Source organism: Delphinus delphis, chromosome X (genome assembly GCF_949987515.2).
Source record: "Delphinus delphis chromosome X, mDelDel1.2, whole genome shotgun sequence".
NCBI lineage: Eukaryota > Metazoa > Chordata > Mammalia > Artiodactyla > Delphinidae > Delphinus > Delphinus delphis.
The window spans coordinates 82,229,767-82,255,096 of NC_082704.1; the positions used below are offsets into that span (position 1 = coordinate 82,229,767).

The 25,330-nt window shown below is 46.3% G+C and overlaps 1 protein-coding gene across 8 annotated transcripts in view; it reads left to right on the top strand.

Annotated features, from left to right (window-relative positions):
• HUWE1 (HECT, UBA and WWE domain containing E3 ubiquitin protein ligase 1) overlaps positions 1-25,330 on the top strand; it is a 143,255-nt gene that overhangs the window by 113,730 nt on the left and 4,195 nt on the right. For 6 of the 8 annotated variants that reach the window (XM_060001899.1, XM_069540319.1, XM_069540320.1 and 3 more), the window contains 29 exons: positions 89-271; positions 2,635-2,807; positions 3,157-3,305; positions 4,069-4,144; positions 5,025-5,123; positions 5,712-5,845; positions 6,033-6,201; positions 7,547-7,775; positions 8,406-8,584; positions 8,868-8,957; positions 9,118-9,272; positions 10,446-10,491; positions 12,001-12,288; positions 13,285-13,540; positions 13,735-13,865; positions 14,390-14,604; positions 14,682-14,970; positions 15,111-15,213; positions 16,019-16,565; positions 17,286-17,889; positions 18,594-18,712; positions 18,826-18,982; positions 20,209-20,341; positions 20,606-20,808; positions 21,404-21,531; positions 22,828-22,924; positions 23,798-23,953; positions 24,363-24,608; positions 24,931-25,048. In XM_060001899.1, the coding sequence (XP_059857882.1) occupies positions 89-271; positions 2,635-2,807; positions 3,157-3,305; positions 4,069-4,144; positions 5,025-5,123; positions 5,712-5,845; positions 6,033-6,201; positions 7,547-7,775; positions 8,406-8,584; positions 8,868-8,957; positions 9,118-9,272; positions 10,446-10,491; positions 12,001-12,288; positions 13,285-13,540; positions 13,735-13,865; positions 14,390-14,604; positions 14,682-14,970; positions 15,111-15,213; positions 16,019-16,565; positions 17,286-17,889; positions 18,594-18,712; positions 18,826-18,982; positions 20,209-20,341; positions 20,606-20,808; positions 21,404-21,531; positions 22,828-22,924; positions 23,798-23,953; positions 24,363-24,608; positions 24,931-25,048 (5,472 nt within the window). The remainder of the gene's footprint in view (positions 1-88; positions 272-2,634; positions 2,808-3,156; positions 3,306-4,068; positions 4,145-5,024; positions 5,124-5,711; positions 5,846-6,032; positions 6,202-7,546; positions 7,776-8,405; positions 8,585-8,867; positions 8,958-9,117; positions 9,273-10,445; positions 10,492-12,000; positions 12,289-13,284; positions 13,541-13,734; positions 13,866-14,389; positions 14,605-14,681; positions 14,971-15,110; positions 15,214-16,018; positions 16,566-17,285; positions 17,890-18,593; positions 18,713-18,825; positions 18,983-20,208; positions 20,342-20,605; positions 20,809-21,403; positions 21,532-22,827; positions 22,925-23,797; positions 23,954-24,362; positions 24,609-24,930; positions 25,049-25,330) is intronic. The other 2 variants (XM_069540321.1, XM_069540322.1) reach the window with 2 other exon arrangements.

Below are 25,330 nucleotides of genomic sequence, written 5' to 3' on the forward strand. Positions count from 1 at the left end.
CAGGAGGGTTATCTGAGGCAAGTTAGTGAAGACGTGGCCTAAGAATGGGCTGTATTCACGTGATAGAGATGTCAAACTTCTCTCCTAGGCTTCAGGCAGTGATGTGTATCATCAGTACTATCATGGAGTCCTGCCCCTCCACCTCCAGTTTCTACAGCAGTGCAACAGCCAAGACTCAACACAATGGCATGAACAACATCATTCGACTCTTCCTGAAGAAGGGACTGGTTAATGACCTGGCCAGAGTGCCTCACAGCCTGGACCTGTCCAGGTAAAATTATTCCTGACCTCCAGCACCAGGCTTTTGCCCTCTTCTTAATCGTGCTTCATACTTGTCCATTTGCCTAGTATTTCATGTATCCTTGCCAGATAAGTAATTAGCAGCCAGTGTGATAGGAAGAGTTTGGATGTAGGCGGGAACCTGAGTTCTTAGTATTGTTGCTTTTAAGCAAGGCACTTTCCTTTCTTTGGGCCTTAATTCTCTCATTTGCCACAAACTCATGAGTTGGTCTGTATCAGTAGTTTTTTCCCAAGCTTCCCCCCTCTTAATGATTGTAAGAAGATTATTATGGACCTTGTATTACATCTGGTTATGTCCTCTGAGTCTCTGTTATTCTAATACAGGTCCTTAATTTTTTTAATCTTCATTTTATTGCTGTTGTTCATGAACGAATTTATTGAAGTGATCAGACCTGTAGAATGTTTTCCTAGATTTGGTCCACTTGGTTCCACGAAGTGTAGTTTAACTTGTTGCTTTTACTCCCTGTTTGCTGTAAGCTTAGAGGTAGAGGCTTAATGGAGCAATTTAAACATTATTTGGCTAGGATATATCATAGATGATGATGTACATTTCATATTGTATCATGGGGAAATGCATCTCTTTGAACTACCATTAATCATGATAAGATTGACCACTAGGGTAGAGTGATAATCATCATTGTACTGTTATATTTTCCTCCTTCTTACCAGAAAATAACAGTGTTATTACTTCAGCACTGTACAAATGTCTAGTTCCCTATCAACCATATACCTAATTAATGGTCTTAACACCAGTTGATAATCCTTGCCTGTGTGTTTTAATTTCTTAGAGGGTTATCGATGACAACTTTGTAATTTCTGTCATTCCTTCTACATTATTAGCTGCTATATTTCTGTGATTCCAGCTCCAGTTCAAGAGGGAAAGTTGGTTACCCTATAATACAGTTCCTACTAAAAAGCCAGGATAAAAACTTAATTTTTTCCCTTCAGTCACCAATTTTCAGAGTAAAGTCAAAAATGGATTAAATTCCACCTCAAATACGAGCTCTGGCTTTCTATTTTCTGTGTAGTATTATGGACTCATGAATTTTCCTTGATTTTTAAAATCTGATTGAATTACTTGGATCACTACAGTTATCCTTCTTTTCATGCTCATTCTTCATGTTCTTTTTCATTACACCTTTGGGCTTGTGGGACCTCTTCAAACTGACTTCTTTGTTCATTTGATAACAACCTCATCAGTTTTTTTAAATGTTTAAAAATTTTGAGCTCACAGTATAATGAGCACTGTATGTCTCACCTAGATTAACCAGTGGTTAGCATTCTGTCCTATTTGCCTTAGTCCCCCCCCCCTCCTCTTTTCGTGAGGTAAATCATTTGAAATTTGTTATAAACGTGATGCTTAACCTCTGAATACTTCAGCATGTGTCTCCTAAGAACAAACATTCCATTACATAGCTAAAATACCGTCATCACCTCTAAGAAGCTTACCATTAATATAATAATACTCACTATGTACTTCATATTCATCTATCTCCAATTATTCCAAGAATGTCTTTCTATCCCGGAGGAGAGTGTGTTGATCCAGGATCCAGAGAGCATCATTCATTGTATTTGATTGCCACGTGTCTCTTATTTTTTTGACATTTGACTGTTTTGAAGAGTCCAGAAGGTCGAATGTCTTATAGAACATCCCATAGTCTGGATTTGTCTAAGTGCTTCCTTATGGTTAGGTTTAGGGTAAACTTTTTTTGGCAAGAATGCTACATAGGTGATGTTTGCCTTTTTCAGTGCATCACATCAGGAGACGCATAATGCCACTTGGTCCCATTATTGGGTGATACGAAGTTTGATCACATAGTTAATGGTTAGAGTTCCACTTTGTATTAACAAATTATCCGTGAGGTGATGCTTTAAGTTCACGTGAAGATCACGTGAATATCCTATGCCCTGAAGATTTTTAACTCACTAGTTTTAGCATTCACTAGTGGTCTTTACCTAGATCACTTAACATTGCTGGTTGCAGTGATAGTTTTCTGATTCTCTCATTCCTGTTTATTAGCTGGCATTCTTATATAATGAAGACCTTTTTCTGCCTGCATTTGTTTCCCTGTGGCTGCAGATTATATTTAATGTGTTATAATCTATTACCATCATTATTCTTTTTGATGCTAAGGTTTGGCCTGTGGTAATGACCCCATTAATTCTTTAAAGCCTTCTTGCTTTTGAAGGCCTTCTGGCACAACAAGATGTCTCAGGCTCACCTTGTACCTTCCATGTCCCATTCCTGGGATCAGTTATTACTCTGATGAGCCTTGGTTCCTTTTAGTATGGATTTCTGTGCTCAGTTCATCTCTGTATCTTCCTTTATCTCAGTCCCAACATGGCCAACACAGTCAATGCTGCTCTGAAGCCTTTGGAAACACTTTCCCGGATTGTGAACCAGCCCAGTAGCCTTTTTGGCAGCAAGAGTGCTTCTAGCAAGAGCAAGTCTGAGCAGGATGCCCAAGGAGCTGCTCAAGACTCTAATAGCAACCAACAGGACCCAGGTAGGGAATCAGCCAATGGACTGGAGAGCTGGCCGGGTGGGTGTAGTTATTTTATGGGCATGGAATCACAACTGTTCTAGCTTGGTATTGTTTCCCTGGGAACTTGCTGGCCTTCCACAGATCTGTCATAGTGGCGTGGGAATCTGCCCCACAAAGAATTCCTTAAAATTGCAGCCTTATTTGGCTATCCTCACACGTAGCCTTGTCTTTTCCTTTGTCACCCATTCATGTATTCTCTGAGAACTTGTAAATTTGCCCAGGGAAGGGACCTTACTGTCTTACGCTTGTCTCATGGTGCCCTGCACATAGGCACCCTTTGATTATTTTGCTGGTTGGTTGATTGTTTCAGGCGAGCCTGGGGAAGCAGAAGTGCAGGAGGAGGATCATGATGTCACTCAGACAGAGGTGGCAGATGGGGATATCATGGATGGGGAGGCTGAAACCGACTCAGTGGTGATTGCTGGGCAGCCTGAGGTGCTCAGTTCACAAGAGATGCAGGTAGGGAGGCAGATCACCCAGCATACCCCTGTTGTGGTGCTGAACCAAACCCCCAAGTGGTGTGGGTGGGTGAGTACTTTAGATCCTTGCCTAAATTCATTTGTCTATTTTGCAGAGGAGCACAGATGATAATGCATAGTAGATGCTCAGTAAATGTGTTTGAATTGTATTAAATGAGGGGTGGGTGCAGAGCCAGGATGCCATATACTATCTATAAAATGGAGTAGATCCCAACAAGAAAACATAGGCATGGGTGAAATGTTGATATAGAAAGCTGGCCTGAGCCCTTTGGGCCTAGGGTCTTTGATTTACTTGGTTCTGGTCATTAATGGACGCTCCTTAACATCACTGTTGTGCCTATAGCACCAGCTCTCACTGGGGCATTCAAATGGCAGTCTTCTACAGACCCTAAAGAAAGCATTGTAATTTCTGGAGCTGGTAGCAATGGTAAGAAATGGGGCCTACAGTCCTGAGCTGCTAGCTCTAAGGAGATCTGCGTGTATTCCTGAATTCCTGAAGAGTATAAAGACTTAATCTGGTCTCAGATACCTGGGATGGACCCATTTGAAGGGCAGTCTGAGTGTGGATTGGCAGCACGTGGTAGTTGCTGTGCTCTTAGCACCAAGTGTGTGGTGTTTCTGTAACATTCTCTGTCACATATTATCCTAGAAATATATGCCCCCTTGCTGGCTTTTTTTAGGGTTGAGCACCAGCACAATGATAGACTTGTGTGCATCCATATATATGTTCTATTTCTCTCCAGGTTGAGAATGAGCTGGAGGACCTGATAGATGAGTTGCTTGAGAGGGATGGCGGATCTGGGAACAGTACAATTATAGGTGAGAGCCCCAGAACTGAGTATAGCCTCTTCCTTTGCCTCAGTCTCTCTCGGGAGGACCCTTTTTCTCATCATCTGCTTGCTCAGCTCTGCCTAAGGGCTCATAGCCAGCCTAGATTGCTGCTTGTCTTGATGTTGACAGTCTTACAGATGAGAAATTCACAAGCCATCTACAGACCTGTGGCTGGTCTGAAGTGTTGCCTGTGTCGGGGAGGTGGAGGGGGTGGCCATCAGTATAGATAATACATCAGGCACATCATAGAGGCCTAGAGGAGGCTACAGGCACATCAAGAGTGTTTATTCATGGAGGCCTAGAGGAGGCTATGGAGGCTGTAGGGTGAGAAAGTACTTTCCTTTCAGTTCTTCAGTGACTCCAGGAGCTTTCTGCCTCTAAGTCTCAGTAGTGTAAAAAGAGTGATCATTCCCTAAGGATCTTTTACAACTTTTACAGCTGAGTTGTAAAAAAGTTGCTTTTTACAACTCAGGAAAAACAGCAAAGGTACTCTACTGTCACCTGGCTCCAAGGGTATGTTACTTGTTTTTATTTTATTGATGAAGAAAATCAAAGGATAAACAGAAGTAGACATGTATTCTTAAACTTGACAAGGCTTTTTCACACCCATTATCCTCTGTGGTTTCACAGTTAGTGGGATTGGCAGGGCAGATGTGATCATCCCATTTTACGTATGAGGAAACTGAGACTCAGACAGGTAAAGTGACTGGCCAAGCTCACCTAGCTAGTCAACAGCAGAGAACCCAGGTCTTCCTCATCCAGAAAAATAGTGGATATCTGCTGGGTGTACATAGCTACTTTAGGCCCACCCAATCTGGAAAGGGAAGTCCTCTGTTGTTCAGTGAAGGCTCTGCTCTGTAACCTTCAGTGAGCAGAAGTGGAGAGGATGAATCACAAGAGGACGTGCTGATGGATGAAGCTCCTTCCAACCTCAGCCAAGCTTCCACCTTGCAGGCCAACCGAGAAGGTGAGAGTGCCGAGGCCGGAAAGGCCTCCCTTCTTGCCCTGCACGTCTGACAGACACTATACTAGGGTTTTCCTGGAGGCAGCTGCCCACATGTGCAGAATAAGGAAGCATCTGTCTGCATGCGCTGACATACACCATCCACTTTATCCTCAGCCAGTTTTTCAAATAACATGTTAACTACTGCTTGCCCAAAAGTTTGTCACTTCTTACTTGGTTCGCTTTCTTCTCACCCACCTGCTATCATCGCTCCAGATTCCTTCTTACCAGCAGGATGCAGTCAGTAGCAAAGTAGGGCTGGAAAGGCAAGGGGGCACCAACAGACTTGGCCAAGTCCTAGACCATGGCTCCTCAAGCACCACCCTATAGCCAGCCTCCACATTCAGCCGCATGGCTCAGCATATTGATGCATTGGTTGGCACTCTCAGGAAATCGGGGCTGGCTCACTAAGTCTGTACATCACCCCAGATCTGGTTCTTCCTCTCCTAGAGTCAAATACCCCATCGCCTTCCCACTCAATCTGCTGGCCTGCACAGTAGCCTGTTTTCTAGCTACTCAGTATAGTCCTCCAATGTGCTCCCTTTGTTTTAGATTCCATGAATATCCTGGACCCTGAGGATGAGGAGGAGCACACTCAGGAAGAGGACAGCAGTGGCAGTAACGAGGATGAGGATGATAGTCAGGATGAAGAGGAGGAGGAGGAGGAAGATGAGGAAGATGATCAGGTGAGGGGGGACTGTGTTTGGGTTGGTTCAGACGTCCTCTTCCATGGGAACACACAGCTGGAGAAAACCAACAGTCTGGGTTGCTAGCCTCAACGCCTCCCTCCCTCATGTGCAAATGTGGCCATGACACCAGACTTCAGAAAATCCTTACCTCCAGCAATTCTCCATCTCCTATTTTCCCCTTAAGGAGGATGATGAAGGTGAAGAGGGAGATGAAGACGATGACGACGATGGCTCTGAAATGGAATTGGATGAGGATTACCCTGATATGAACGCTTCTCCCTTGGTCCGATTTGAGCGCTTTGACCGGGAGGATGATCTCATCATTGAGTTTGACAACATGTTCTCCAGTGCTAGTAAGACACAGGGGCTCAGCTGGGTTTTATCTCTTGCTTCTTATACCCTGAACTAGAGCAGCTATCAATCTGATACAGAAAGCACCTCTTTTCTTATGCCAACTTCCTGGGGCAAGGGATATCTGAATCCATCTCTCTCAGTAAGTGTATACCTAGAAGGAGGAACTGTGAGAGGCTCCTTTTGTTCTCTCCACCTCAGTAAACAGGCAGCCAGCCATTTTAGAGCCTGGACAACTTGATGATTTGCTTGAATTAAAAAAAAAATGAGACCACGGCTGACTGCATCAGGCACCCATGTGTACGCTACAGTGATAGGGCAATCACTAATCCTTATGTCTGTAACACTGGATCTTGAGAGTTTGGGTAGACACCTTTGAGCTTGGCATTGGGGAGTAGATTTGAACACATTCACTCTGTTCATCAAAAATGCATCTTTTCGGAGGAGAGAGTGAATCTCTTCTCTCTTCCCCCATCAACGTCAGAGTTCCCTTTTAGCATCCAGTTCTTAAAACCAAGCTGTCTTGAGAAGGCAGGTCTTTACTCCCAAATCACAAGCATGATATAGCAGAAAACACTGAACTGTTCTGGTCTGTTGTCTTGGCCAAGTAGTCTCTTACCTCTTTGAGCCTCAGTTTGTCACCTTTGAGCCTCAGTTTGTCACCTGTAAATGAAAAATGTGAAAAGAAAAAAAAATGGGGTGGATTACATAATTTTCAAGATACTTTCTATTTTGTGATTTTCTTTGCATTTTTGTGATTTCCATCAATCTTCCTTATTAAGTTGAGCCTCTGTCCATTCAGCAAATTGAACAAATATTTGAGGAGTGCCTACTGTGTCCTAGGTGCTAGGGATACGGCAATAAAAAAGAAAACAATCCTTTTCCCTCATAGGAGCTTATGGTCTATTAGGAATTATGAGTCAGCAGGCATTACATTGTAGTATGGTAAGAAAGCACAGAGTAAAGGGTTTTTAGACCCATTTGTAGAATCAGAAAAAGTGATATCTAGGCCAAAAACAAAAGTGCAGGTGAAGAAGGGGGAGAGGAGTCGTCAAGGTGGAGAGAACAGCATGTTTCTGAGGGGCCTACAAGCATCACTGTGGCTTAGTATAGAGAATGGATTGGGAGCAAGTACTATTTAGGAGGCTGTCGCAGTATCTAGGTGAGAGATGGTGGCATAAGCCATGGTAGTGTCAGTGATCGTAGATAAGGCGTGGGAATGAGGGAGAAAGGACAAAGCTCAGGTTTCCGTGTGAGGAAGTAAGGCCCAGGAGACATGGTTCTGCTTGAACAACCACAGAAGAAATTTCTTTTTGGCACTGACCCCTTCGCATACTGTCCTTGCAGCAGACATCCCCCCATCCCCAGGAAATATCCCTACCACCCACCCACTGATGGTACGCCATGCAGACCACAGTTCCCTGACGCTGGGCAGTGGCTCTTCTACAACGCGTCTCACCCAGGGCATTGGGCGCAGTCAGAGGACCCTGAGGCAGCTGACGGCCAACACAGGGCACACCATTCACGTTCACTACCCTGGGAATCGTCAGCCCAATCCTCCTCTTATACTCCAGAGGTGAGTTACAAGGAAGATTGTTGGGCTCAGTGAGCTTCAGCATTGTCTTGACCTGGGGGGATAATGCTCTTGTCACACACACAGATAATGTATTTGTCCTGTTTCTTTGTGGATTATATGTGCAGCCTTTGGGAGAATACCAAATTGTATAACATGTTTTTCTGCTTAAGTGTCCTGTACATACAGTCAGCAGTCACTAAGCATCTCATACGCCAAACACTTAGCACTTAAGATATGGTCAGGACAGGATCCCTGCCCTTTAGCTTAGAGTTTCTCCCACTAGGGAGAAACAATTTTAGAAGTGAAAGGAAGGAATGTAGTTATCATAATGGTCAATGCACAGACGGTAGTGGGTGTATAAGAGAGATACTATACCCTAACACAGTGCCTGGTATTATCAGTGACGCTCACTCTGTTCCAGGAACTATGGAGTAATATGCAACCTTAGCCCAAAACAAGTTTGCAAACTGATGGAGTAGTTAGAAAAGTAACTAAGACTTATGTGCAATATGATCGGGTCCATAATAATGTCATGCATTTCGTAGAGGATACAGAAAGGATCTCACAATAACAGTTTGCAGTGTCCCTGTGGATGTACAGTGACCATGGTACCCCACCATCACCCTACAGGTTGCTTGGTCCCTCTGCTGCTGCTGACATCCTTCAGCTGAGCAGCAGCCTTCCCCTACAAAGCCGAGGCCGGGCCCGCCTCCTAGTGGGCAACGATGACGTCCACATCATCGCCCGGTCTGACGATGAACTACTGGATGACTTTTTCCATGATCAGAGTACAGCTACCAGCCAAGCAGGCAAGTTTATGTGGTGAAAGAGAGGGTAACGTTTGTCTGGTTCTTTTTCCCTGCTGAGGGAAAGCAGAACAGTATCTGCCCTGCCTGGAGAAATCCCATTTTATAGGAACCAGAACCACTCAGTGATTTAGCCAAGGGCAATAAAACCCGTATTATATCTGGATACCTATGATGTTCCAAACCTTGTGATAGACATTGGGTCCTGTTAGGGAAATACTGCAATTTTTGGATCAATTGATGCATGACAATGCCAAGAGTCTCACTCTCCTTTGTTTCTCTACAGGGACCCTGTCCAGCATCCCCACAGCCCTGACCCGTTGGACAGAGGAATGCAAAGTTCTTGATGCTGAGAGCATGCATGACTGTGTTTCAGGTGTGTGGCAGTTTGGTTATCAGGGCAGTAGTGAGTCTTCCAGGGCTGGGACAGTGCATGGAAAGTTGTTTCCCTGGTTCTCTGTGGCCCCAAGCTCTGCCTCTTGGCTTTCTCCCCCACCTCCCCTGAGCAGCCTCCGATCTTTGCTTCTTTGGTCCAGTTGTTAAAGTGCCCATTGTCAATCACCTGGAATTCCTGAGGGATGAGGAGCTGGAAGAAAGGCGGGAGAAACGCAGGAAACAGCTAGCTGAGGAAGAAACAAAGATAACCGACAAAGGCAAAGAAGATAAGGAGAACAGGGATCAGAGTGCACAGGTGATTCCCAGGAGCTGGGAGGATTCATCTTTGGCTATGTCTGCCTTAACTTTCCCACGGTTTTAGCATACATGTGGCTGGCCCCAAGACTCATTGAAGATTCTAGGACGTTCACACTGAAACTGAGAAATGATCCACTTCAAATTCACTGTACACTTGAATGGTTTTTAGGGGAAAAGAAATCAAACCCAGAGGGAAAATTGTTTCTCCGGTGTTTTGCTGGGGAAAACTGGAGCCAGAACCAGAGCAGCTCCTGACTTAACCAGTTACACTATACAGTCTCTACTTTCAGTGACTACAGCTAGACAAGAACAATGACCTTGACTAAGCCCATGCTCTTAATGGTTCAATTCCGTTTCGGTGGATTGCCTTCTTAAGTGTCAGGGAAACCTTACCAATATGATTCCATTCCAACATTTGAATAAGTTGGGCTTAGGCTTCAGATCAGAGAAAATGTTCCTACCCTGAACCCCATGACCACATGTCATTTTCTAGGGCTCAATTTGTGAAATCTCTAACATGATTTTGGTTTTTCTGAAACTTCTGGAACCTTGAATAGTATAGCTTTGAAATAAAATGAAGTAAATGCTGATAAAAATACGAGGAAACTAAAAAACTTGAGTGAAAGACTTTATTATACCGCACTCAACAGGGCATCAGATTTAAAAGGATATTGTAATGTTCAATTAATGATAACAAGCTTGATCTAACAAATATACCTTTGTATAGAACTTTTGCCTAATAAATAGTAACATTGTTTCAAGCACATGTAAAGGGATAGGAAATAAGCCTGGCATATGATTGAAAAAGCCAGAGTGTACAAAATGAGCTCAAGGAAGGGAAATATATATAGATGAAACTTCTAAGAATTTCTTGCTTGTCTCAACGATTGTGTTCAGGTCATGTCCTATGTCCAAGCCCATCTCCAATGTGGTTTTTATTATCCTTTCCTCTCCTTGTTTAGTCAGCCCCCTGACAGTTTCTCCCTTGTCCCCAAGCAATCCTTGAGCATGAGTATGTATTAGAGAAATTGGAGGTATGTTTGCATGCTCAAGTGCCCATCTTCCATCCAGGTCATATGTGTCATATGTGGGAGATGGCAACTATTTTAAAGTTGACCTCTATCTCATGTGCTTGCAAAGTCCCACATTGGTCTGTCCCTTTTCTTTGCAGTGTACTACATCTAAGACAAATGACTCCACTGAACAGAACCTCTCAGGTAACTCTCCCTCCCTTTTCCCCTTCTTGCTAATTGATTGGTTTTTTATCCTGACCCAAATAGCTGGCCCAGGTGGGCTGAAGATGAGCACTGGTGCTCTGTGGGATGAGGTAGTAGATTGTATAGTTTTAGGGTCATACCCCATCTTGGAGATAACTATACAGTCTACTGTCTTTCCCACGGTGGTGCACTTCCCCTCCGACGTGCTGTGTTTTTAGGTTCTCATTCTGATTATGCTGTACTGCGTTCTGGCATGTGTAGTGAGGCCATGTGTCCTGTCCCCTTTACTGACCCCCATGGTGTGGTGCTTAATGAGAACACCTGATGACAGTGGTTCCTAAATGCTAGTCCTCAGTGGAAATGAACAGAATAAGGGAGGTTTAATGAGTTTTTCAAAAAGCCGAGTTTGTTCAATTTAAAGGACTATTATAAATTACAGAGATTATGTATTTCCTACTTTTTTGGTATCAAAATATTTTTATTAAATGATATTAATGGGATTTTTTTCTTGGCTAAATTAAAAGTTGGTGATCCTGTGTTAGTCTCTTGTCTCTTTATTTTTTCCTTTTTCTATAAATTTCGTGGGTCTGTGGAATCTAAAAGTCTAATAATGTTGCCTTGAGCAATCTGCTTTTGGGGAAGGTAGCTCGGTGGGCTAACTGGTATTACTACTATATGCTTTCTATTTCTCCTAATTTTCCTAACGTCAGTAGCCATTTTGTGATTCTAATAACTGGTCCATATGGTATTATATGTCTCCCCCACCCCTATTTCCTCAGAACTTTCTTCTGCTTCCCTATACCTTCTGTCTCCTTTGGCACTTGAGTTGGGAAATGATTGTACCAAAGCCTACACAGTATTTTTTAAAGCAGTGAAAGAGGGTAGGTGTCCTGGTGCCCTGAATCTGGTAGAAGGTCTTTGAAAGGGTCTGTCATCAGGTAAAATGGCCTTTTGCCTACTGCCCTTGCTAGAGGATTCTGTTCATGCCGGGGTGAGGTAGTAAGTTGTATTGTTGTGGGGTAGGGATTTTAAGCCCCAATTAGAAGATAACTATACAACTTACTACTTTCCCTGGTGTGTTGCATATTCACATTTAGTCTTAACACCATTGCCTCCATCAGACAGAGTTGTAGATGTTCCTTGGATAATCAGGACTGCAAGAAAAGGGAGGTGGAAGGGGACAGGTGGTATTTAGGGTGAGGCAAGTATTATAAAGTGACTTGAACTCTCCCCCTTCCACCCAGGGCACAGAATGGATTTAATTCATAGGGATCTACAAAGAGTCAGATCTTTTGGTTCTTGGGACTAAGATAGCACTGTGCCTTAGCCCTCATCCTGAGTATACCAGAACAGCCACGAGCTGTTCCTAGGAGCAGTTGGTGACTGAGGGGAATCCTGCATCACTGACTGAGGGGGATACTTGTCATGCCACATGTGCTGATTGAGTGGCTCCCCCGGTCCTTGGCTGATTGCCTTTTAACAACCCCATTGTCGTTCTTTCCGAGAAAGATGGGACTCCCATGCCTGAAAGCTACCCAACAACCCCATCTTCAACTGATGCAGCTACATCTGAGCCCAAGGAGACCCTTGTCACTCTGCAGCCCTCACAACAGCAACCAACACTCCCACCCCCACCAGCCTTGGGAGAGATTCCTCAAGAGCTGCAGTCCCCGACTGGAGAAGCGGGAAGCTCTACCCAGCTATTGATGCCTGTAGAGCCAGAGGAATTGGGTCCCACAAGGCCAAGTGGAGAAGCAGAAACAACTCAGATGGAGCTATCCCCAGCTCCCACTATAAGTGAGTAGAATTTCAAGGTTTGCGGGTAGGGGTAGAACAGGGGGGAAGAATGGACATCTTTGTAGTTTCTCTTTACTCTCTTACTTTAGAGAATTTCTAAAGTAGAAGCTCAAGCCCTCATAGTAGGGTCTCACATTGCACATTACCTTTTTAGCTAAAGTTGAGGTTTCTTCTCTGTGTCCTCAAGTGATTATATATACATCGGAGTGTCTTAATGATACTAGTGATGGTGCCAACAGTTTGAGGTGATCACTCTGTTCCTGGCTATCATGCCATGCTTATTTTATTATTTAACTTCTTTAAAAAACAATCATCCAAAGTAGAGGGTGTTATCTCCATGAATAAACTGAAACTCAGAAGTGAAATAATTAGCCCAAGGTCACTCAGTAAGTGGTTGAGCTGTGATTAAAATCCAGATCTGTGTAACTCTGAAGCTTGCTTTTCTTCAACATTTCCAGGAATGGGCAAGCACGTGACCGCACACTTAGCAGCTCTCCCATCCTGGCAACACCATTTATCTCATGGCACTATTTCCCACTGGTTTGAAATGGGGCCTCAAAATTCTTCTCAGCAGTGTTCCAACAGGGTAAACAAGCCTGTTTGCCGTTCCTGCTCTTTACTATACTGCCTGTGACGTGCTCTGGAAAAACCTTAGGGTGTAGGGGGTTTTGCCTTAAAGGAACCTTGTTTGTTTAGATGAGCAGAACCAAAGAGCTTGTGTAAATGATGCCTGCAGGAAATCTGAAAGTGACAGGATCCCTTACCTTGGGTGCCTAGAGAAGATGTTTCACAGGCATGCTTGGAACACCATAAATGTTCAACAGATAATAGAAAGGGCTTGAGATGAGTTTTTTAAAGCAAATGAGATTGAGGGGGGAGCATCAGGCCAGCGTGAAGTGAAGGTGAAGAAGTGAGAAGTCTGATCTGGCTGCTTCTTAATTCAGCCTCCCCCTCTTCGAAGCAGAGATCTAACCTCTCCATGTGACTTCCTCCTAGCCTCTCTTTCCCCAGAGAGAGCTGAAGATTCTGATGCTCTGACAGCTGTCAGCAGTCAACTGGAAGGCTCTCCCATGGACACCAGCAGCCTGGCTTCCTGCACCCTGGAGGAAGCTGTGGGTGACACCTCAGCACCTGGCAGTTCTGAGCAGCCCACAGCAGGCAGCTCCACTCCTGGGGATGCCCCACCAGTTGTGACAGAAGTGCAAGGCAGGAGTGATGGGTCAGGGGAACCTACCCAGCCCCCTGAGGACAGGTAAGCACTGTGTGAGTGAGAGGAGGGCAGGGTGTGTTGGTGGGTATTTCAAGCCACGTTCATACTTAGTAACCAGTACACATGCTTTGTATACTGGGGAAATCAACTTGGCTTCTGTGAGAAAGGGGGTACTATAGGAATATTTTATAAGTGGGAAAATATAATACAGAGAACCTGAAAATGATTTCCTTTAGCTCTACCCCTGCATCCTCTGAGAGTTCTTCCACCAGAGATTCTGCCGTGGCCATTTCTGGAGCAGATTCCCGGGGAATCCTAGAAGAACCACTGCCTTCAACAAGCAGTGAAGAAGAAGATCCTCTAGCAGGTGAGCTTCATGCGTGCTCAGGCCATCCTGGGGCTGTTTAGGCTTCTAGTAACCCTTGGCATGGAAATGCCCACCAGTCGAACCGTTCCATCCAGATGGCGGGTGGCATATATATGGGGGGAGGGCCTGCAGTAAGAGGAAGCTGATGCTACACAATGGAATGAACCCAGGCCTTTGGAGTCAGACTGATCTTAGCTCAAATCCCCTCTCTGCCACCTCCTACTTTTGGGACCTGGAGCCATTAACTTCCCTGATCCTCATTGATACTGAGAGGGTGATGATAGCTACATGGTGGGGTCTTGAAGGTTAAGTGACAGTGCACACACAGAACTTGGCATATAACAGCTGTTCTGAGCCTAGGGAAGGGTGGGTGGGCCTTCTCTCTGTCCCCTGTGTCCTTGGCATGAAATGAGGACAGAGAAAGCTGGTCTCCCTCATCCAAGGCCATGGGTTTCTTTGATCCAAGTACATCTTTAGGCTTCAGTAGAAGTGAGAGTCCCTTCACATCTTGCATATCCCCTCAGGTATTAGTCTTCCCGAAGGCGTGGACCCCTCTTTTCTGGCCGCTCTCCCTGATGACATTCGCCGAGAAGTTCTACAGAACCAGCTGGGCATTCGTCCACCAACGCGGACTGCCCCCTCGACAAATAGCTCAGCTCCTGCAGTGGTGGGGAATCCTGGTGTGACCGAAGTGAGCCCTGAGTTCCTGGCTGCCCTGCCTCCAGCCATCCAGGAGGAAGTATGTGAGCGGGGGGGCTGGTGGTGCCAGGCTACCTGGCTGTGGGTATGCCCCCATTGACTCCTCCTGCTCTGTAGGTACTGGCACAGCAGAGAGCTGAGCAACAGCGACGGGAACTGGCACAGAATGCCAGCTCAGACACCCCCATGGACCCTGTGACCTTCATCCAGACTCTGCCCTCAGACCTGCGCCGTAGTGTCCTAGAGGACATGGAGGACAGCGTGTTGGCCGTGATGCCACCTGACATTGCAGCTGAGGCTCAAGCCCTGAGGCGAGAGCAAGAAGCCCGGCAGAGGCAGCTCATGCATGAGCGGCTTTTTGGGCACAGCAGCACCTCTGCACTCTCTGCCATTCTTCGAAGCCCGGGTACAGAGGGAGGCAAGTGGGAGGGCTCTGGAATGTCTGGCTTTGGCCACATGAGACTCTTTGTTCCCCTTTGTATTACTTGGACCCAGCTCAGCACACACCTCCTCCCCAATTTCAGTTTCCTTTTTCTTTCCTTCCAGCCTTCACCAGTCGCCTGAGTGGCAACCGTGGGGTCCAATACACTCGGCTTGCCGTGCAGAGAGGCGGCACCTTCCAGATGGGGGGTAGCAGCAGCCATAATAGGTACCCTTTGCCTGTCTTTTTTTCCTTGCCATACCACCTTCCATGTCTACTACTAGTCCAACTCCCTTTATTTATAGGTGGAGAGGCTGAATGACCTCTCTAGGATGTTTACTTGAATGAATTGGGGAAGCCAGATCTTTGGACTCCCCCTTCAGAAAGCCACACTTCTGGTTAGTGTAGCTACTGTAGACCATAATCACAAAGTAAGGTAGGCAGGCAGCAGGCTCTAGCTGTGGTTACAAGGAAAGCCACCTGCCTCCCACACAAATAGGAAAACAGTGAGAACCGCTTGCCTTGAGATTACAATATCTAGGCTGCAGAAGAGTTCATTATTAACGAGGCCAGAGCGTAGAGTGATCAGTCCCTATTCAGCAGGCAACCTCCTGGTGGTCTATAGAAAGCCAAAGTAAGCATTGTGTCCTAGGACTTTATGGGCAGTCCAATTTTAGCAGTTGATACAGACCTGGGCTGCAATCTCTGCTCTCTTCTCAATCGTTGTGTGATGGTAGGACAAGTCACTTAACCTATTTGAGCCTCTTGCTCATCATCTCAAAATTGGGTGGTTCTCTAGTCTTTACAGGAGCCCCATGAGGAAGCTGTTACAGATATTGTAGGGTGTCTGGAACATAGTAGGCACTCAAGGAGACAGCTGTTGTTACTATTAAGAATCCTTAAGAGTCCTTGGACTGGACACCCTCCCTGCTCGAGCCTCCTGGATGTATCCAGCTCATCCCCCTCCCTTAGGCCTATGCCTGATCCCAGAGCTCTAGCCGAAGTATTACCCAGAAACCATGCTCTGTTCCAGGCCTTCTGGCAGTAATGTGGACACTCTCCTACGCCTCCGAGGACGGCTCCTCCTGGATCACGAAGCCCTCTCTTGTCTCCTGGTCCTACTTTTTGTGGATGAGCCGAAGCTCAATACTAGCCGTCTACATCGAGTACTGAGAAATCTCTGCTACCATGCCCAGACCCGCCACTGGGTCATCCGAAGCCTGCTCTCCATCTTGCAGCGCAGCAGTGAGAGTGAGCTTTGCATTGAAACACCCAGGCTCTCCTCAAGTGAGGAAAAGGGCAAAAAGTCAAGCAAGAGCTGCGGGTCAAGCAGCCATGAGAACCGGCCCCTGGACCTGCTACACAAGATGGAGTCTAAGAGCTCCAACCAGCTTTCCTGGCTCTCAGTATCCATGGATGCAGCCCTAGGCTGCAGGACTAATATATTCCAGATCCAGCGTTCAGGGGGGCGCAAACATACTGAGAAGCATGCAAGTAGTGGCTCTACTGTCCACATCCACCCCCAGGCTGCTCCTGTTGTCTGCAGACACGTTCTGGATACACTCATTCAATTAGCCAAGGTGAGGAGCTTGGAGGAACCCAACTCCTGGGGATGGAAGATGGTTGTCAGCCATAGTGTAGTGAAATCTGAACTCTGAGGGAGCTACCAGGTCCTCATCATTGGTGCTGAGGCCTGTATTGTTTCTGGGAGGTTGTCCAGTAAATAATTTTGTGGGGGTTTTGTGTTCACTCTTCACAATTTTTATGCATTGTCTCATTCAGCCATCAAACAACCCTCAGTGGTCTGCATGGTTCCCATTTTACAGATGAAGAAGCTGGGATACAGAAATCTTTAGTGGCTTTGTCATGTGGCTAGTAAGTGATGGAGCTGGCTGGACCTAGAACTTAATTCAGTCCTTTTTTTATCTTTTTTTTTTCAGTCCTCTTTTTCATAAGCTTTGCTGCCATTTGTTGAGGGCCTGCCTTATACCAGGCACTATGCAAAATGCCTGGTAATCTCAACAATTTTGCACAGCCGTGTAGGTATCCTCCCCATTTTGTAAGTATAGAGATAGATGTTCAGAAAAGTTTGCTAATCGTCTGTCTCCCTACAGAGCTTTTGTTAGTTTCTCTAGGCTGCTTCACAACATCAGTTGGATAAAACTCCTATGTTACATCTCTCCAGTGTTACTAAAGCTGTCCAAAGGAGTGGAGAGTCTAGGAGCCAGTTGTCTTTCCTTGTCACAAGACATTTTCTGTGTAGACCTCCTAGACCAAGCCTGTCCTTCTTTTCCTGGCAGGTGTTTCCCAGCCACTTCACACAGCAGCGGACCAAAGAAACAAACTGTGAGAGTGATCGGGAGAGGGGCAGTAAGCAGGCCTGCAGCCCATGCTCTTCACAGTCCACGAGCAGTGGCATTTGCACAGACTTCTGGGACTTACTGGTAAAACTGGACAACATGAATGTCAGCCGGAAAGGCAAGAACTCCGTGAAGTCAGTGCCAGTGAGCGCTGGTGGTGAGGGGGAAACTTCCCCATACAGCCTCGAGGCCTCTCCACTGGGGCAGCTCATGAACATGTTGTCACACCCAGTCATCCGCCGGAGCTCTCTCTTAACTGAGAAACTCCTCAGACTCCTTTCTCTCATCTCAATTGCTCTCCCAGAAAACAAAGTGTCGGAAGCACAGGCTAATTCTGGCAACAGTGCTTCCTCCACCACTGTTGCCACCTCAACCACATCTACCACCACTACCACTGCTGCCTCCAGCACACCCACTCCCCCTGCTGCAACCACCCCTGTCACTTCTGTTCCGCCCCTGGTTGCTGCCACGACTATATCCACCATTGCTGTAGCCGCTTCAACCACAGTGACTACCCCCACGACTTCTACCACTACTGTTTCAAGTAAGTGTGGATATAGGCTGGGAGCTGTGGGGTGTGTACACCCACCTCACCCCCAACTCTGCCCCACCCAGGTATTCCTCCCTAAATGACAGCGATCAGCGTGGTTTGTGTTTGTGAGAGCCAAATGTGTTAATTCTCACCCTCATTGGTCCAAGTTCTCTCTCTCCATTTTCCCCTCCCTCCCCCCTCCACCACTCCTGTGGAGACCACTGAATGTGGCTTCCCCTAGGCTAAGCTCAAAAAGGAGGAAGGGGAGAAAGTCCCTGTCTTTAAAGAATCCCCAGTCTTTCTAGCCTAGTCGAGGGAGCCAGTTCTCAGAGGAAGCAGTTCAAGAGCAGGCAGGATACAGTGGGAATCAGGGTAGAATCAAGTAGCCAGGCCACCCCAGGAAGTGAAGGGAATGAGCCCTGTGGCACACTAATAATCATTTGAAGAAACAGATTTTGAAGGAAGGGGGGCTTTCAGAGGGCCCTCTGATGGTAGGGGAACAGTTGTGAGAAATATCTGGGATTCTTTGTCACTTTAGAAGGTACAGTCATAAGAGTCCTTGGTATCCCAAGTCATTTGGATTTGGCTATGTGGGGTGGATCTTCATTTTCACTACTTTTCCATTTTGAAGCCCTGGGCAGTGCAGCGATTGGCTCTGCCACTTAAGTCTCTGGCATGTGAGTTTCAGAGGCTTACAGTGTTCTGTTTCCTCAAAGCTTCTACTACTACTAAGGCCAGCAAATCTCCAGCGAAGGTGGGTGATATCGGCAGCAGCACAGACTTTAAGATGGTATCCTCTGGCCTCACTGAAAATCAGCTCCAGCTCTCTGTGGAGGTGAGTCCAAGCTCTTCTGACCTCCCTCTGGTTGGGGGAGAAAGAGTTGACTGGGGTAGATAATGTTTTAATTCTCAAGTTGGGGTTCACCCCATCGCCTTTCTTTTTCCCAGGTGTTGACATCCCATTCTTGTTCTGAAGAAGGCCTAGAGGATGCAGCCAATGTGTTACTGCAGCTCTCTCGGGGGGACCCTGGGACGCGGGACACTGTTTTGAAGCTGCTACTGAATGGAGCCCGCCATCTGGGTTATACCCTTTGTAAACAGATAGGTAATAATAGGAGTAAAGCACCCTGTTTTTCTGAAACCTTCCACTTAGGTGTCATCTCTTTATGGAAGCCTTCCCTGAACCCCCAGGCTGAATCAAACTCCTCTATGCATCTGTAGCACAGCCCCATGAGCTCTTCTGTCACAGCACTGAAAATACTAGGTTGTCATCTGTTTTCCTCTGCCCAGTTCTCTGAGAGCAGGGCTGGTCTTCTCTCTACATTCCCAATCCCCGGCACACAGCTGGTAATTGGTGCTTAGTGAAGGAAAATGAGCACCCATAGGACCGACATTGCTTTTCCATTCTGGGCACTCATAAGAGCCCTATGATGAGCCTGCTGAGGCAGTTCGCCACCTCAGAGATGCACCTATGCTACATTCAGGCTCGGGAATTGAAAGAATAATACCCTCTGCCTTTGTGCAGTTTTGAGGGTACAAAAATTCCAAGAATACTTGCAAATTATCTAGTTTCAGTCTTCCTGTTTCACCAAGAAGAAAACTAAAACCCAGGTGACGGGGTGACTGAATCAAGGAGTGGGGCCAGATTTGCTTTCAGCATAGAGACTCTCTTTGCTCTCTCCCACCCCCCATCCCAATCATGGGTCTCCCTAGATCTCAACCACCTGTGTAGTTATCTCCTTCTCACAAACATCCCTGGAGCTGAGGTGATAAGAGAGTCAATTAAACTGTGTGACCTAGGATCTTCTTTGTTGCATGAGAATTACAGAGTTCTTCCAAAAGAGGCCTCTGATCTTTCTTGACTGCCACCATTTATTCAACATCCATAGGTTAGGCAGTATCCTAGGCACTCTGCTAGACAGTTATCTCCTAATTCTCAAAGCAGCCTTGTGAGGTTAGGCAGTATGAGCCCCATTATTAAGATGGGTAAGCAAATTGGGAAAGAGGTTAAGCAATTTGCCTGAGATTACCACAAAAACCTAAGAAGTTTGAGAGGTATACGGGCTTCAAAAGAGATACTTTTTCCCCGCTGCACTGAGCTGTTATTTCTTGTAGATTCAGCAAATTCTCAAGGCCAGATAAACCAGTGGCCCCTGAGCAGTTAGTTGATCTGTGAGCACACATAGTAAAATGAACAGAGCAAAATTCCTGCTTACTCCAGGTTCAGTGCAGCTGAGCAAAGCACCTAGGAAGTTTTCTTGGAAAGGTTTGGCTTTTCACTGCTTCATTAGGGAAGTCTCTGAACACTTGCTGGCTTCTCTGCCTGCCCAGGAACCCTTCTGGCTGAACTACGGGAATACAATCTGGAACAGCAGCGGCGAGCCCAGTGTGAGACCCTCTCCCCTGATGGCCTGCCTGAGGAGCAGCCACAGACCACCAAGCTGAAAGGCAAAATGCAGAGCAGGTAGGTGGCAGCTGCCCATTTGGCTGTGGGGTTGGGATCAGGGACATTCTGAAAAGTGGCTCTTCCTGGCTTCCTGGTTATTTTTTCCCTCTTCACTGGACAGATTTTGTTTCTGTCCTGTACACACCCGGCCCTATTTTTCCTACTTGTGTGATTTTCTTCTGAGATTCCTTACCCCCTGCTTGACACAAGAAAGCCGTGCCTGCTGTGGGTGTTGATGCTTTGATGCTCTCAGTATACGCAAGCCACCTCTACACTCTCCAGGTTTGACATGGCTGAGAATGTGGTAATCGTGGCATCTCAGAAGCGACCTCTGGGTGGCCGGGAGCTCCAGTTGCCTTCTATGTCCATGTTGACATCCAAGACATCTACCCAGAAGTTCTTCTTGAGGGTACTGCAGGTCATCATCCAGCTCCGGGACGACACACGCCGAGCTAACAAGAAAGCCAAGCAGACAGGCAGGCTAGGTATGGAACTGGGGTGTCCAGTTGAGGGGCAAGGTTGGTGGTGGAAAAACAAGAGACCCTGGAGGGCAGGACTTAATGTCATGTCTCCTTCCTGTTTGATCTTTTCTAAGGAAAATGATGATCCTATCTTAAAATGTTGGTGGCTGCATTCTGTATCTCACTCAAGCCGTCTACATAGGAAATTTCACTAGGGCAAGTGGGAATTAAAGGGGAGTGGAAATCTGGCAAGGAAATTGGGGACAGATCTTTTGGTGAACAAGATTTAACTCACTGAGTTTGTCTCCTCTCTGCTTCCTTGAACACTCTTGGCTAAAATATTGTAGCCATGTTGCCTCAGCTATGGCATGCCAAATCCAATGTCTTTCCCCCTGTCCCGCAGAACTCTCTCACCTGCCACCATCCGTCTGCCCAGCCCCATGTCACCTGCCCTTATCTGTAAAGGTAGTTCTTAGTGCCTTACGATGAGCATTCTGAGACTGCCTGAGCTTAAAGCTCAAAGGCAAGGTGCCCTGTGGTGGCCCAGGAGATGGGAGAGAATATTGAGCATTCTCTCTTTCTACAGTTTACATCTTACCTTCTTTTTTCTTTCTCCCAGGTTCTTCCGGTTTAGGCTCAGCTAGCAGCATCCAGGCAGCTGTTCGGCAGCTGGAGGCTGAGGCTGATGCCATTATACAAATGGTACGTGAGGGTCAAAGGGCGCGGAGACAGCAACAAGCAGCAACGGTTAGCATGATGCCTGTGGCCCCTCATTCATTTGCCTCTCCTCCCTCCCCCACCACATCATCAGTGGGGTTTCATTGCCCTTACCTTGTATGCTTTTGCATTAAGTTTGCTATATGAATGCTTCTGGGCAACAGGGTTACTTTCTCTTGGTGCTTTCTTTACTGTTTGTTTATTGGTTTGGTTTGGTTTGATTTAAAGCTTGGCCATCATACCCCACTCCCAGCTATCCAGTCAACAGTGGCGCTTTTGCAAACTGCATAATGCTAAGTGTCTGGGTTCTGAGGGGATTCATGATAAAAGATTTTTCAGTCTCATGGAACAATGCAAGTACCTCAGAGACACATCAGGAATCCTGCCCTTGAAAGTCCCCCAAGCTTGGTACACATCCCAAACAGCCTCTTCTGGCTATGGCTGATCCCTCCACCCTGGTCTCTGCCTCTATTCTTCATACTCCTTTGGCACCCAGGCACTTGGGCACTTTTAGGAGGAAGCCTTTTCAGGTTCCTAGGTAGTCAGTTCATTGTTGGGATCTCAGCACAGAGTGGCTGTAGGGAAAGCCTGGCATCATGTATATATGCTGTGGCACTCATTGTTTTCCTGTCCTTGTAACAACATGCAAGTTGCCTTCCCAAGACCCGGGAAATAAGAATATCTTGAGGCCTATTTTTTCTTTGTCTGTAATTACTATTATACAGTGTGATTTCATTGAGCATGCTGGGAACAGCCTAGAATTTAAGGGCTGTAGTTCTGGCAGGGTAGAAAGGGATAGAGAACTATTATTCTGGAGTATTTTTTCTGCCCAGTCTCTTTCCCACACCTGATAGGACAGATGTTGGCTTTTTTAAAAAGCCAATCCCACCCATCAAAGATTGCACTAATTCATTGCCGTTATTTCCCCTTTTGTGAGCAAAAAGGAACAAAGAGTAAACCTACCTTCTGCCCATCTGAGTTTTATATATAGGTATATATACGTGTGTAAACTGTCCCTAGAAGTTTTGAAGTCCAGGAGGATGGTGCCTGACTGGACACAGGCCTGGAATAGAGTGGAGGCAAATGGGGCATCCAGGGAGCTCTTTGCAAAAACTTGCTAGCTCAGGGTGGAGGACAGCAAAGGAGGTGGGAAGGCCATTGTTTTGTCCTGGAGAGCTACCTAAGGAAACTTCTTTCCATATGGGAAGACATGGGAGGCTTCTTTCCAAGCTTATGATATGTGAGAGATTGTAGGACAGCCTCTCGCCTGTCCCTGAGGAAAGCAGAGTTGCACCCTTTATGTGACTTTGTCTCCCTTTTATCCAGTCGGAGTCAAGCCAGTCAGAGGCATCTGTCCGAAGGGAGGAATCACCCATGGATGTGGACCAGCCATCTCCCAGTGCTCAAGATACTCAGTCCATTGGTCAGTACTACTTCCCATTTCCAGCCCAACAAAAGGGAGAACCAGTCTTCATGGAATGGCTGCTGGATCCCCTCCTTCCAACATACATAAGCTCAGTGTTTTCCAGTTTGTTCAAGTGAACCCTGGTTTCTGTATGTTGATAGGCCCGTACCAATCAACTAAGATCACTAACCATCACCACCTGGTCCTCATTGGAGAATCATAGCACACACTGCAATTTCTGTAGTAAAGAAACAAGAAACTATGATGATACTGTGTGGAGACAGCATACGTTTGAGTCTTGTCTCCCCATTTACTATCTCTGGGACCTGAGGCAAACCTCTCTGTTTCCTCATTTAAAATAGGGATATTCATAGTTAGGATTGAGTTAACACGTGTATATATAGCATTTAGAGCAGTACCTGGCACACAGTGGATGCTATTATTATCAGCATTTCTCAAGGTTAATTTCATATAGAATGCTTTTTGGCACCCTTTTAACACATTCCTGTGGGATAGTGTTGTCATAGGACATCCAGTTTTTAAAATATATTAAATCATTTAATAATCCATAGGTTTTCTGGGAGCTAGTAAGGCAATGAGAAGACCAATGCTGTCTGGTAGAATTTTCCTTCAGTAGCCGTTAGCTACATGTAGCTATTGAGCACTTGAAAAGTGTCTAGTGCAACTAGACAAACTTTTTCTTGTATTAATTTTATTCAGTTTAAGTTTAAATGCCATCCAGTATAGGACTAGAGCTTGCTTTCAGATGTCACTCAATTACTCAGTGGCCAGTGGACCAATTTACTTGATCGGTCTAATGGCCTGTGCATTTGGTCTGAATGAAGGAAAAGCCTCAGGGGCTTCCCAGTCTCTCCTCTCTGTGCCCACTAGGCTCAGATGGAACTCCACAGGGGGAGAAGGAGAAGGAGGAGAGGCCACCTGAGTTACCCCTGCTCAGCGAGCAACTGAGCTTAGATGAGCTGTGGGACATGCTGGGAGAGTGCCTAAAGGAACTGGAGGAATCCCATGACCAGCATGCGGTGCTAGGTGAGTTGTGGCCTGAGGGAGAGCCCAGGTCCACTGATCTGCTCTGGGGCCCTTTCTGCCAGCTTAATTTTCTTCCTTCCAGATTACTCTTCTCCGTCGGATCTCCATAATAGGAGTTTAAAGAAGAGGATTTTTTTTTCTCTGACTTCATTGTCAGAAAAAAGACTAGCCTTCTCTTTTGGTAGCTGGTATCTTTTACTTTTTAGACCGGGGGAATCTTTATAACTGGTTGCCTATCCCATTTTTCTCTGGAAGCTCTGACTTCCTCTGTGGCACCATTATATTTCTCCTGCAAGTTTTCATTACTTTTTCATGTAGTACTTTTGAAATTTGATTATGAGGGGGGAAGAGGTTTGTATGTTGAAGTTTATAAAGTAAATTGTCACTATCCTATCGTTCCTACCCCCAGTACTACAGCCTGCCGTCGAGGCCTTCTTTCTGGTCCATGCCACAGAGCGGGAGAGCAAGCCTCCTGTCCGAGACACCCGTGAGAGCCAGCTGGCACACATCAAGGACGAGCCTCCTCCACTCTCCCCTGCCCCCTTAACCCCAGCCACTCCTTCCTCCCTTGACCCATTCTTCTCCCGGGAGCCCTCGTCTATGCACATCTCATCAAGCCTGCCCCCTGACACACAGAAGTTTCTTCGCTTTGCAGGTACAGAGAACTCTTAGGCCGCCAAATGTAGAAGGCTTCATTTTTTTTACAGGGTCAATTCATACATTTTGTTCTTAGCTGATTTGCAGGGTGAGAGAGAGAGAGAGAGAGAGAGAGAGAGAGAGAGAGAGAGTGTGTGTGTGTGTGTGTGTGTGTTGGAAAGTGAGGCTAGTGAGGTAGGGACTGGATCTGGAAGTCCTTGTGTGCCACACTACCTTTTTTCCCCCTGAAACAAGGAAGAGAGAGTTGCTGGCTGGTTGGCTTTCATTCATTCTTCTGAGACCCATGATGTGCTGATTCCTGCTGTCCTTTCTCCCCCCAGAGACTCATCGCACTGTGTTAAACCAGATCCTACGGCAGTCCACCACCCACCTTGCTGACGGGCCTTTTGCTGTCCTGGTAGACTACATTCGTGTCCTCGACTTTGATGTCAAGCGCAAGTATGTGCCCTGGTGTTGGGGGGATGGGAACTCTCTAAATGGTATCTCCTCTCCCAGAAAGGAGCCAAAATTTCTCCTGGGATGATGTTTTCAGGGAAAGAAGTTTCCCTTGGTGGCAGCCCTTAGAATGGTGCTGGGGGGTCGGGGGGCGGGGAGAGACTCATCTGTGCCATGGACAATCATTGTACCTAAATACTCCTTGGCCTTCTCCAACCCAGTCTCCATTCTTCATCAGAGAAATGCAAGCCTTTGTTTAATCACATGATTTCTAAAGTCCCGGTC